This window comes from Salmo salar, chromosome ssa22, assembly GCF_905237065.1.
Source record: "Salmo salar chromosome ssa22, Ssal_v3.1, whole genome shotgun sequence".
Taxonomy (NCBI): domain Eukaryota; kingdom Metazoa; phylum Chordata; class Actinopteri; order Salmoniformes; family Salmonidae; genus Salmo; species Salmo salar.
Window position 1 is genome coordinate 13,300,101 of NC_059463.1, and position 13,381 is coordinate 13,313,481.

At 39.1% G+C, this 13,381-nt stretch overlaps 3 protein-coding genes across 3 annotated transcripts; all 3 read left to right on the top strand.

The window, feature by feature from the left end:
- Positions 1-931: 931 nt before the first annotated feature.
- Positions 932-2,490, top strand: hes5 (hairy and enhancer of split 5 (Drosophila)). Its single transcript, NM_001140664.1, is given in 2 exon segments — positions 932-1,015; positions 1,137-2,490. Coding segments are annotated over 2 exon segments (495 nt in total). The 5' UTR covers positions 932-952; the 3' UTR covers positions 1,569-2,490.
- A 1,557-nt stretch (positions 2,491-4,047) lies between these two features.
- On the top strand, positions 4,048-5,619 carry LOC106582778 (transcription factor HES-5-like). The gene is made up of 2 exons (XM_014166205.2): positions 4,048-4,139; positions 4,262-5,619. The coding sequence occupies exons 1-2, from the start codon at positions 4,077-4,079 to the stop codon at positions 4,691-4,693; spliced, it is 495 nt and encodes a 164-aa protein (XP_014021680.2). The 5' UTR covers positions 4,048-4,076; the 3' UTR covers positions 4,694-5,619.
- A 1,071-nt stretch (positions 5,620-6,690) lies between these two features.
- On the top strand, positions 6,691-8,283 carry LOC123729677 (transcription factor HES-5-like). The gene is made up of 2 exons (XM_045705486.1): positions 6,691-6,828; positions 6,950-8,283. The coding sequence occupies exons 1-2, from the start codon at positions 6,706-6,708 to the stop codon at positions 7,079-7,081; spliced, it is 255 nt and encodes an 84-aa protein (XP_045561442.1). The 5' UTR covers positions 6,691-6,705; the 3' UTR covers positions 7,082-8,283.
- Positions 8,284-13,381: the final 5,098 nt, after the last annotated feature.

Here is a 13,381-nt window from a genome sequence, read left to right on the forward strand (position 1 = left end):
AGACTTGTTCTAACTAATGAGAAAACCACAAGGCTGCTGAGGGGAGAACGGTTCATAATACTGTCCAGAATGCAGTAAAATGGAATGGCATCAAACACCTGGAAACCATCTGTTTGATGTATTTGTTACCATTCCATATATTCCGCTCCAGTCATAACCACGAGCCAGTTCTCCCGAATGAAGGGGCCACCAACCTCCTGTGGAGAGAACCAATAATCGATCAGTTCAATCATTATCAATTAGATTGTCTTATCATTTATCTTAAATAGTTTGAGTGCAATGATTTGGGGGGATCATGTATTTAACACACATTTTTAAAAGGAATGAAGACAATTTGACAAAGGATAGCCTGTGAACTTTGATCCAAATATTTGATGAGCACCCCTACCTTGAAATGAAACTGGAAGAGACCACAGCACATTCAAAACTGTGTAATCAGAGGTCAAACCCATCTTCAAGTGTTTAAATGTGACTGAACCTGCACTGTAACAAAAACAATGGTATTCAGCAACAACAATCAAATGGACTTGGGCAGCAGCATCTGTTTTAATGTAAAGGATGACTGTCAGTCCCACACGTGTAAGTTGTAATAATGAGGAGTGTGCTGCTCTGTTAGAGTCATTGATCCCAACATCAGGCAGCAGATCTAGGGGTCACCACTTTCCCAGATTCACACAGCGCTCTGTCAGTCACTCTCCATCACCCCCCACCCCTCCACCTGTTCCCCTGAGACGTGACCATTGTCCCCCAGCAATAAGAACACTGAGCATGTGGCAGCTCCACACTCCTCATTGTCCTCCCAAGCTCTCCCATTGGCTACAGACTGTGAGAAACTCCAACAAGCCCAAGACCCACACATTCATATGTAGATTTGGGACTATATATAGGAGAGATGAAGCCAGTAGAGATCAGATTCTCTCTACACAGACCTCTACAGCACAGAGATCCAGCCATGGTACCTACAATCACTTCAGCTATGATCTACTCTAAGGAGCACCTGACTCTGACAAACAAGGTGAATTGAAGATTCAAATTCAATGACATTTATTACATTTGTATTGATTGATTGTTAATCTGCTTCGGTAATGTAATACACCAGAATAAGGTTATTAATGATTCCTCTTCTGTTCTTGCAGCTAAGAAAGCCAGTGGTGGAGAAGTTACGCAGAGATCGTATCAACAACAGCATTGAGCAGCTCAAGTCTCTCCTGGTTCCAGAGATCCTCAACCAGCAGCCCGACTCCAAGCTGGACAAAGCCGACATCCTGGAGATGACAGTTTGCATCCTGAGACAACAGCAACAGAACCAGTCAGTGAGCTCCTCCTCCTGCTCAGCACCTGTCAATCAGGGTTACTCCAGGTGTGTCCAAGAGATTGTTCACTTCCTGTCTAAAGATGAGCTGAAGACACAGTCCCAGAGAAGACTGCTGAGCCACTTCCAGAGCCTGCAGCAATCCTCTGAGAAGAACAGGAGGGAGATTGACCTTCCTCAGTTGAGCTCCCCAGTCCAGCACAGCATCAGCAAAGACAAGAGTCCAGTCAACATCACCCTCTGGAGGCCCTGGTAGAGACCTACAGACTGGAGCTCCACTCAGACAAACACAATGGATGGACCATATTGGTCTAAGATTAATTTCATGGACAGTAATGAGTATAAGAAAAAATCTTCTTTGTTTTCTGTTTATGCAGGAGTTTTTAAAAGTCTTGCTGTGATTGAGACATTTCATTTCAGTTGTACTGAAGTTAAAACTTTTTCCAAGAAAACAATCTGATCTTTGAAAAGTACATTTTTGTAGTGTTAATTGAAATCATCATAACCTTTATGTTTTGTGAAACGTGTTGATTATATTGATCATGTTTTATATTCATGATCAACAATAACTTGAATGGTTCTCTATGAGAACTTTTAACCCAAAATGGATGCATCATCATCAATTTGTTTGTGATTGTATTTGAAAATTCTGTTTTTATGGTTGAAATATTAGAGTTATTTTTTTACCACTACATTTGTGTAGTGCTAGAGTCATATTGACATTGTATTGAGCATCTTCTGTGAAGCATGTATCAGTTATATATTTGATATTGATCAACTTGAGCTACAGCATCAATGTTCCTCCAGGAGGATTATTTGTTCAAACTGGGTATTATACCTTTTATCATCACTCTGTGATTAGCAGTGTTTGATCTCTTTTAAGATTATACTTTATATGTGCAATTGTCACTTACATTATTTTAGTAATGTGTTTATATCAAATGGGAGAACAAATGTCAAATTGAAAAACACGTTTATTTTGAACAATTCTGTTGTCTTTTATAAAGACAGTAACTTTGTATCCTATACTCTGATAGAGTATCATATCTTGGAGATTTGTTCAAGTTCTTGTTGTGATGTTTAATCACTTTATTTCTGTTGAAATATTTATCTGACATTAAGGTATTGATGGTGTGACTCATTGAGCCAGTCTGAATAAATACACAAATCATCAAATGAAATATTCTTGTCTGTTGCTTCATTCTTTTCTTGACAAAGACAATCCTCCAACAACATTACATTATTAAACTACTGATTTATGAAACTCCACATAGATTAAGTGGCAGATTCAAAAATAATACAAGTTATCCCCCAAGACTATACAGAATACAGACTGCATTGGAATGCAACACTCAATCAAATCAATACATTCATTTGTATCTCTGGGTGCTTCATTCAAAATCTACAGAGTAAGATCAGTGTTAAGAGACATTTCCAGTCATGCATTACTTTTTTACTGTCATTGTTTAAGTGTAAAGTTATGATAGGCTTTCTCTGTCTTGATGATGGACAGAGTTGTACTCAGTACATTTATATAGTTCAGTTGTTTGTGTGATAAACAGTGAACAGCTCTCAATTCCAATTAGGCACACAAAAGTTAACTCTTTGTTGATTTATAACGAAACAAATCACTGACAATAATTTTCCACAGAGTACTCAAAATATCATGTGTTTTATGCCATTAAAGGATGAATATGTATTTATAAAGCTGTGTCCTGTTAGTATAATCTTGCCAGTGCTGATCTTTCCCTCCAAAATCCAGAAGGTCTGTGACGTCAGCCTCTGTCTTTAGTACAACACAGAGCCAATAGCCGTCACTAATGGTCCACTGAGCAGCTTTTGTAATGCATTGATCACAGCACACAGGACTCAGTGTGGGAAACTCAGATCAGCTCTCTACTCACACTGACCGGTAGCCTCAAGACAGAGGACACATCTGCTACGTTTGAACTCCAGAATGCTTGACCTTATAACTGCTAATACGGAGTTAAGAGAACCCTTGCTATTAATACTGATGACCCCTAAAATACTGAAAACCAATGTACACATTATCCTGGTATCTATCCACTCACCTCTTAATGTTGACAATAATCTTATATATTCCTAAACATCCTGACTGACTGAAAATAAAAATATGCATGAAATTAAACAGGAATTCAAATTGTGATACATTGTCATGTATCATCATATTGTTAAATGTAACTACCGGTATGTGAAAAGTAAAACCATATTGTAGAATCATTCATTATCAGAGGTCATATCTATGGAGAGAATAAAATGTTTCTAAGTCAGTGATGAAGCGTGGACACAGAATACTACATTCAACAATGTCCTTATAGGTGGGGATTATTAACACTGTTCGTTTCATTAGAGAATCTGTGTCAGTCTCACACGTGTAAGTTGTAATGATGAGCGTGTGCTCTGTTAGTGTCATTGATCCCAACATCAGGCAGCAGATCTAGGGGTCACCACTTTCCCAGATTCACACAGCGCTCTGTCAGTCACTCTCCATCACCCCCCACCCCTCCACCTGTTCCCCTGAGACGTGACCATTGTCCCCCAGCAATAGGAACACTGAGCATGTGGCAGCTCCACACTCCTCATTGTCCTCCCAAGCTCTCCCATTGGCTACAGACTGTGAGAAACTCCAACAAGCCCAAGACCCACACATTCATATGTAGATTTGGGACTATATATAGGCGAGATGAAGCCAGTAGAGATCAGATTCTCTCTACACAGACCTCTACAGCACAGAGATCCAGCCATGGTACCTACAATCACTTCAGCTATGATCTATTCTAAGGAGAACCTGACTCTGACAAACAAGGTAAATTGAAGATTCAAATTCAATGACATTCATTACATTGTATTGATTGATTGCTTATATGTTTCAATAATGTCCCACACCAGAATAAGGTTATTCATGCCTCTCCTTGTCTCTTCTTGCAGCTAAGAAAGCCAGTGGTGGAGAAGTTACGCAGAGATCGTATCAACAACAGCATTGAGCAGCTCAAGTCTCTCCTGGTTCCAGAGATCCTCAACCAGCAGCCCGACTCCAAGCTGGACAAAGCCGACATCCTGGAGATGACAGTTTGCATCCTGAGACAACAGCAACAGAACCAGTCAGTGAGCTCCTCCTCCTGCTCAGCACCTGTCAATCAGGGTTACTCCAGGTGTGTCCAAGAGATTGTTCACTTCCTGTCTAAGGATGAGGTGAAGACATTGTCCCAGAGAAGACTGCTGAGACACTTCCAGAGCCTGCAGCCATCCTCTGATAAGAACAGGAGGGAGATTGACCGTCCTCAGCTGAGCTCCCCAGCCCAGCACAGCATCAGCAAAGACAAGAGTCCAGTCAACATCACCCTCTGGAGGCCCTGGTAGAGACCTACAGACTGGAGCTCCACTCAGACAAACACAATGGATGAACCATATTGGTCTAAGATTCATTTCATGGACATTAATGAGTATAATAAAATATCTTCTTTGTTTTCTGTTTATGCAGGAGTTTTTAAAAGTCTTGCTGTGATTGAGACATTTCATTTCAGTTGTACTGAAGTTAAAACGTTTTTACAAGAAAACAATATGATCTTTGAAAAGTACATTTTTGTAGTGTTAATTGAAATCATTATGACCTTTATGTTTTGTGAAACGTGTTGCTTATATTGATCATGTTTTATATTCATGATCAACAATAACTTGAATTGTCCTCCACGAGAACCTTTAAACCCAAAGGGATGTTATATGATCAGTCTGTTTGTGATTGTATTTGGCTGATCTGTTTTCAAGGTCAAAATATCTGTCATTTTTTTACCACTACATTTGTGTAGTGCTAGATTCATATTGACATTGTATTGAGCATCTTCTGTGAAGCATGTATCAGTTATATATTTGATATTGATCAACTTTAGCTACAGCATCAATGTTCCTCCAGGAGGATTATTTGTCCAAACTGGGTATTATACCCTTTATCATCACTCTGTGATTAGCAGTGTTTGATCTCTTTTAAGATTATACTTTATATATGAAATTGTCACTTACATTATTTGAGTAATGTGTTTATATCAAATGGGAGAACAAATGTCAAATTGAAAAACCCTTGTTTATTTTAAACAATTCTGTTGTCTTTTATAAAGACAGTAACTTTGTATCCTATACTCTGATAGAGTATCATATCTTGGAGATTTGTTCAAGTTCTTGTTGTGATGTTTAATCACTTTATTTCTGTTGAAATATTTATCTGACATTAAGGTATTGATGGTGTGACTCATTGAGCCAGTCTGAATAAATACACAAATCATCAAATGAAATATTCTTGTCTGTTGCTTCATTCTTTTCTTGACAAAGACAATCCTCCAACAACATTACATTATAAAATTACTGATTTATGAAACTCCACATAGATTAAGTGGCTGATTCAAAAACAATAAAAGTTATCCCCCAAGACTATACAGAATACAGACTGCATTGGAATGCAACACTCAATTGAATCAATATATACATTTTTATCTCTGGGTTTTTCATTGAAAATCTACAGATTAAGATCAATGTTAAGAGACATTTCTAGTCATACATGATTATTTTACAGTAATTGTTTTTATATAAAACATAACAGTCATATCATATCTTGTTGTAGTAAAGGTGTAATGAACTATAGAGAAGTAAGTGATTATCAATCGGACTTCCTTAGGAGACATGACTGATATATACTTTATTGATGCACCTGTTATAAATAAATGTCTTTTCAGTGTTTCAGAATGTATTACATTATTTTAGTTTAGTCATAATATATCAGTGATTCCAGGTGTTGGGTAAAAACTAGTAAACATGTATGAAATAACCAAGAATTCAAATTGTGATACATTGTCATATATCATCATATTGTTAAATGTAACTTCCGGTATGTGAAAAGTAAAACCATATTGTAGAATCATTCATTATCAGAGGTCATATCTATGGAGAGAATAAAATGTTTCTAAGACAGTGATGAAGCGTGGATACAGAATACTACATTCAACAATGTCCTTATAGGTGGGGATTATTAACACTGTTCGTTTCATTAGAGAATCTGTGTCAGTCTCACACGTGTAAGTTGTAATGATGAGCGTGTGCTCTGTTAGTGTCATTGATCCCAACATCAGGCAGCAGATCTCGGGGTCACCACTTTCCCAGATTCACACAGCGCTCTGTCAGTCACTCTCCATCACCCCCCACCCCTCCACCTGTTCCCCTGAGACGTGACCATTGTCCCCCAGCAATAAGAACACTGAGCATGTGGCAGCTCCACACTCCTCATTGTCCTCCCAAGCTCTCCCATTGGCTACAGACTGTGAGAAACTCCAACAAGCCCAAGACCCACACATTCATATGTAGATTTGGGACTATATATAGGAGAGATGAAGCCAGTAGAGATCAGATTCTCTCTACACAGACCTCTACAGCACAGAGATCCAGCCATGGTACCTACAATCACTTCAGCTATGATCTATTCTAAGGAGCACCTGACTCTGACAAACAAGGTGAATTGAAGATTCAAATTCAATGACATTTATTCAGTTGTATTGATTGATTGTTTATTTGTTTCAATAATGTCCCACACCAGAATTTAGTTAATTAATCACTCCTCTTCTCTTCTTGCAGCTAAGGAAGCCAGTGAAGAAGTTACACAGAGATCGTATCAACAACAGCATTTGGCAGTTCAAGTCTTTTCTGGTTCCAGAGATCCTCAACCAGCAGCCCGACTCCAAGCTGGACAAAGCCGACATCCTGTAGATGACAGTTTGCATCCTGAGACAACAGCAACAGAGCTCCTCCTCCTGCTCAGCACCTGTCAATCAGGGTTACTTTTGCCTGCTAATGCCTGCAATGCAGTGAAGAAAACGATATGACAACAATAAAGTCTAATGTAACTGGCCCCTCTAACAGTACAACTGGCCCCAGCTTGGCCTCCCAGTTGAAATGGTCTAGAACCGCCACCGGAGGGACCTGCCTCATCTTCCCAGCCCTGCCCAGCAGCTGCAAACTATAGAGTTCTGTCAACATCGCCCTCTGGAGGCCTTGTTCGAGACCTACAGACTTGAGTCCACTCAGACCAACACAATGGACAATAGTCATCTATTTTTATGTAGTGATAATAAGAATACCCATTTTGCTGTTGCAGGATGTTTAAAAAGTCTTGCTGTGATTGAGAATTTTACTTCAGTTGTGCTGAAGTTGAAGCATTTTTCTGTTTTGTGGTGTTAAAATTGAAATCCCAGTAATTTATGTTTCATGAAAAATCTGTTGATTATGTTGATGATGTGCTGCATCAGCTGCAATGATCCTCTTACAGGACTTTCAACCCAAATGGGTGTTATATCATCAATATATTTTAGAAATCTTCGACTGATCTGTTTTAAGTTCAAACTCTACAAGATACAAACGTATTACGTCTAGATTTGTGTGGTGAGATAGTCATATTGACATTGTATTGAGCATCTTCTGTGAAGCATGTATCAGTTATATATTTGATATTGATCAACTTGAGCTACAGCATCAACGTTCCTCCAGGAGGATTATTTAACAAAACCCCTCTGTGACAAGAGGTATTTGATCTGTTTTAAGATCAGGCTTTATGTGTGAAAATGTTGCTTACATTACCTGAACAATTGGAGAACACATTTTTTTCTCATTCTAAAACCCTTGTTTATTCTTTGAGTCTGTTAGACTTTATGTACACGCTTATCCAGAGCAACTTACAGTAGTGACTCCATATATTATTATACTGTGCCCCCATGGGGATTGAACCCATTATCCTGTGGTTTCAAGCACCATGCTCTACCAAGTGAGCTAAGACAGACTAGTGGAGTTTCAGCATCTCTTGGAAATGTATCAAAGTTGTAGTTGTGATGTTTACTCACTTTATTTGCGCCTTAAGGTGTTCTCTGTAATGTGATTAATTGAGTCAATTTCAATAAATTGAAAATATATCAAATCAATTATTCGGCATTTCCCTATCATTTCTATGATAACATTTCAGCTCAACAACATGTCAAATACTTAAAATGTTACATTTTGGTTTAAGATGAATGTATTAAGCAGTAATTATTAAGACGGTGTGAAGATATATTCTTCATCAGCATGTGCAGGGGATTTATGATATTATTTAAGTACTGTCTCATAATGTGTAGGCCTACCTGAAATATAACTACACTGTACCATCACATTTACCATGTATGTTATGGTAACATAATATGTGATGTTAGTGAAAGTGAATGCCACTTGAGACAAAAATAAATTTACATTCAAATGAAGCAATGTTAGTACATCTCTGGTGTGGGCACAAAAAAACACTTTTTATTAAGAACTAGTGTCATTTAAAGAACAAATTGTTTCATAACTGATCTTGAGCAATGAGATAAAACCAAACATGGCTGCTACTTGTTGTTGGACGTGGCAGAAAGCAATCATTTTGCGAGTTAAAAGTAACAAGTTAAAACAAAGTTAAAAGAAAATCAAGAGAAATAAGTTTAATTTTATGATTTACTCAAATTTACTTCAGGATTCAATGAATGATCTTAATTTAAGGTAAATATTTCAAGACCAATAAAGTGATTAAACATCACAACAAAAACATATTACTGCACTGTTAGAGCTAGAAACACAAGCATTTCGCTACACCCACAATAACGTCCGCTAAACACGTGTATGTGACCAATAAAATGTGATTTGATTTGATATCACTACACAAATGTAGTGGTGTCACGTCCTGACCAGTAGAGGGTGTAGTTGGGTCAGGACGTGGCAGAAGGGAGTGTGTTTTTTATTGTTTCATTGATTTTGGCCGTGTGACTTCCAATCAAGCACAGCTGTAGAGGGTTGTGGTTGATTGGGAGTCACACATTAGGAGCATGTTTTTCCTTTGGGTTTTGGTGGGTAATTGTTTCTTGTTTAGTGTGTTTGCACCTGACAGGACTGTTGGCTGTCAGTTTCCTTGTTTTGTTTGTTATAGTGTTCTTTCTAATTCAATTGAAAGATGAATACTAACTCCGCTGCATTTTGGTCCATTCCTGAAGACAGCCCTTACAAGTGGTAAAAAAAATGTCTCTCTCAGAAATGTTGTCGGTTATAGACAATCACAAACAGATTGATTATATAATACCTGTTTTAGGTTAAAAGTCCTCATGGATGATCGTTAAACATATTGTTGATTATGAATAAACACATGATCAACACGTTTCCCAAGATAACGACTTTAATTATTGCACTACAAAAATGTAGTTTTCATAGATCAAATTATTTTCTTAAACATTTCTTCAGCACTACTGAAATGAATAGTCTCAGTCACAGCAAGACTTGGAGAAGATATCTTCCTATTCTCATTACTGTCCTTGACGTTAATGTCAGACCAACATTGTGTTTGTCTGAGTGGAGCTCCAGTCTGTAAGTCTCTACCAGGGCCTCTAGAGAGCGATGTTGACTGGACCCCTCTCTTTGCTGATGCTCTGAAAAAAGGCTTTATGAAGTGAGATGGATATTTTGGTCATAAGCTTTTGATTGTGATAATGAGTAACCATCAAAGCAACCAAAAGTGGATTGTGGATATTTCCAGGAAGGAAAATTAGTGGAAATATGTTTTTGCCATCGATTAAAGGTTATGACACTTCTAATCATTTTTTAATTGCAATGCTAAAAATCACCAATAGACAGCAGTCTTACAACATCTGTCCGTAATTTCTGAGCCAACCTCCAAATCAAGTCCATCTCTAGTTTCCGGAGTACAATTTGTAAAACAATTAAACCATTAAGTGTAGGTGCTCTTACAGTTTTTTACGATTGCTTACACACTAAAATGGAACTTTTCCCACAATTAGCAAAACCTTACACTCAAGGAGCAAAACACAAGGCTAGATTTGCACAACTGTAAGCACATTGTCAGCTTCACACTATTTGCAAAACATTACACACAGTGATTTGCAAAACACTAAACACACTTGTCTACATCAGACACAGAAGTATATCATGATGTCACTTCCTTGCAATTCCAAAGCACTGACTGTCAAATTAACACACCTATGAGCCAATCTGTTAAACACAGCCATCAGGTGCTGATTGCTTCAGCCTAATAGATAATAGAATACATTCTTTTTAAATATTGATAATGACTTTCTTGTTACCTAACTAATGTGTCCACCAGGTACATCAGCACATTTAAGGGCTGATGGTCTTGGTAACAATGGTAATAATATGTCTGTCAGGGGCGCAACTTTGGTATTAGAAGTGTGGGGGGGGGGGGGCATAATTATATACACTACGGTTCAAAAGTTTGGGGTCACTTAGAAATGTCCTTGTTTTTGAAAGAAAAGCACATTTTTTGGTCCATTAAAATAACATCAAATGGATCAGAAATACAGTGTAGATGTTGTTCATGTTGTAAATGACCATTGTAACTGGAAACGGCTGATTTTTAATGGAATATCTACATAGGCGTACAGAGGCCCATTATCAGCAACCATCACTCCTGTGTTCCAATGGCACGTTGTGTTAGCTAATCCAAGTTTATCATTTTAAAAGGCTAATTGATCATTAGAAAACCCTTTTGCAATTATGTTAGCACAGCTGAATACTGTTGTCCTGATTAAAGAAGCAATAAAACTGGCCTTTAGACTAGTTGAGAAAATGGGTAGAAACAAAGAACTTTCTTTCTGAAACTCGTCAATCTATTCTTGTTCTGAAAAATGAAGGCTATTCGTATAACGCTGTGTACTACTCCCTTCACAGAACAGCGCAAACTGGCTCTAACCAGAATAGGAAGAGGAGTGGGAGGCCCCGGTGCACAACTGAGCAAGAGGACAAGTACATTAGAGGGTCTAGTTTGAGAAACAGACGCCTCACAAGTCCTCAACTGGCAGTTTCATTAAATAGTACCAGCAAAACACCAGTCTCAAGGTCAACAGTGAAGAGGCAACTCCGGGATGCTGGCCTTCTAGGCAGAGTTCCTCTGTCTAGTGTCTGTGTTATTTTGCCCATCTTAATATTTTATTTTTATTGGCCAGTCTGAGATATGGCTTTTTTTTTGCAACTCTGCCGAGGAAGGCCAGCATCCCAAAAAATGCTTTCATTGCAGTGTCTCACAATGACGGATTTATATTTAAGTAAATAGTAACAAATGAAAATTGAGCCAGGGGAAACCAAGGGCACTGCTCTCATAGGAAACAGGATGCTTTCAAATGGTTTGGCAGTCCTGTAATGGTGCAGATGGCCTCAAATACCCGTGGTCAGACTGGTCGTGCCAGATCACAAACTGATCTGGCACAACCAGGCTACGTCCTCACATAGACGTTCCCTCATCTCTCTCAGAGTGCAAACTGGGCACTGGGCAGTGCATCAGCGACAGGACAGGAGGAGTGCAGTGAATATCAAGCAGAAAGAACTGGGCTGATTGTGATTACTGACCAGAGCCCCAGAGTGACTGAGAGAGCTAGAAGAGGCTCCCCGCTCACTCTCACTCTTAGACTCTGTCACAATATGCCACTATGTTTGCTCCCAGTTCACACAATACAATCCCACCAGTGTCATTACAGCCTCACTGCCGGAGACATAGTCCACTGATGGAAAGAGTAGGCCTAAACTAGCGCTCCATCCAAACTCCACTGGGTCCACAGGGAACTTCCTGAAAGGAGTTGCCAAGTGTCTGGGGCTAAAACGGTGGTTTCAAAGACACATTGGAGAAATAGGAACATTGTGTAATTTCCCCCCAATATTTTCATACTTTGTGTCGGGCGATTGTCTGCTGATAGACCTGTTGGTCCATCAGGTTAAGAATATAATATTCTCTAAATGATGTTAACGTTATTAATTTGTATCATGATCTTTGCAAGAGAGATTTAGTTAATCTAACAAGTACAGTAGTAAGTCCATACAGACCTGAGTTGCTGAGACAGGCACCTTAGATCAATTCTTTAGTGTGTGGCATAAAAAGGAGAAATGTGCCTGAGAGAAGGCATGTCTGTCTGTGCCCCTTCTCCATGCAGATGGCTGGGGGACCCACCACCGTGAACAGATCCACGGCCCATGCTACATCCACTACAGTCAAGGGTGACACTCATTCAGACATTCTGTATCCCTGCACTTGCAGATATGAACAGGCCCAAGAGGTTTACTGACTATGCGACTTGACAAGGAATAACTGCCGTCACTGGTTCTTCCTGCCCTGGTTACGTAGTCAAGAAAGAATCCTCCTGTCTCCTGGGATATCCAGGCCCCAGGGTGTGGAGTTGAAGAGGAGGAGCTGGTCTGTAGTTCTCCCTCTCTGGACTATCTGGGAGGAGGGGCATCATCAGTTTGACCACTGTGGTGAGTGCATAAAGTACAACTGTCACATAGTCTTGAAACAAAGCCAGTGACTTAATTGGACACATTCCTATGAAGCAATGTTGGATTATTTTAGACAGTTCTCAGGGAACAACAAATATGAATGTACACGATATGCTGGAATCTGTCGAACTCTCTCCTACCCCTGGCAGACATGGGACAATTTGATACCAGTGTGGAAAAGAAGCATGGAAAAGTAGCCAAGCATCATCTCCACCCTTGTGGATACTGTTCAGAAAATAGCTGCTATGATTAAAATGATGGAATTCTACCAAATGTCCGTAATAATTCATGGTTAAGCTGACATCTTTCCCAATTACTGCAGTGAGTAGTGCAAACTATTGTTCCTCCATGGCTGGAGAGGAATGCATAGGCCTCAGTGTTTTGGATATTTAAAAAAAACTCATACACATTTATTTATTTTTTTCCTTATCTCTGTATCTGAAAACATCAAAGCTCTTTAAATTCTGTTTCAATAAAAAGGGACTGTGAGTTCTGTAGCCCCAATGCCTATGAGTTTCATGTTCAATAGCACAGCTATTAGGGGCTATTTGAGACATTGTCCCGAACCTGCTGTCCCCCCCCCGTTCTTAATGGTCATGTACTCTTATAATCTCCATCCAGCACAGAAGGAAGAGGACTGTCCACCCCTCAGAGTCTGGAACCTCTAGGTTTCTTCCTAGGTTCTAGCCTTTCTAGGGAGTTTTTCCAAGCCACTGT

Bases quoted from the DNA above. Each gene is read 5' to 3' on its own strand.
- LOC106582778 (XM_014166205.2), top strand. From the start codon at position 4,077: ATGGTACCTACAATCACTTCAGCTATGATCTATTCTAAGGAGAACCTG. The intron at 4,140-4,261 runs GTAAATTGAAGA...CTCTTCTTGCAG, and splicing joins ACCTGACTCTGACAAACAAG to CTAAGAAAGCCAGTGGTGGA.
- LOC123729677 (XM_045705486.1), top strand. From the start codon at position 6,706: ATGAAGCCAGTAGAGATCAGATTCTCTCTACACAGACCTCTACAGCAC. The intron at 6,829-6,949 runs GTGAATTGAAGA...CTCTTCTTGCAG, and splicing joins ACCTGACTCTGACAAACAAG to CTAAGGAAGCCAGTGAAGAA.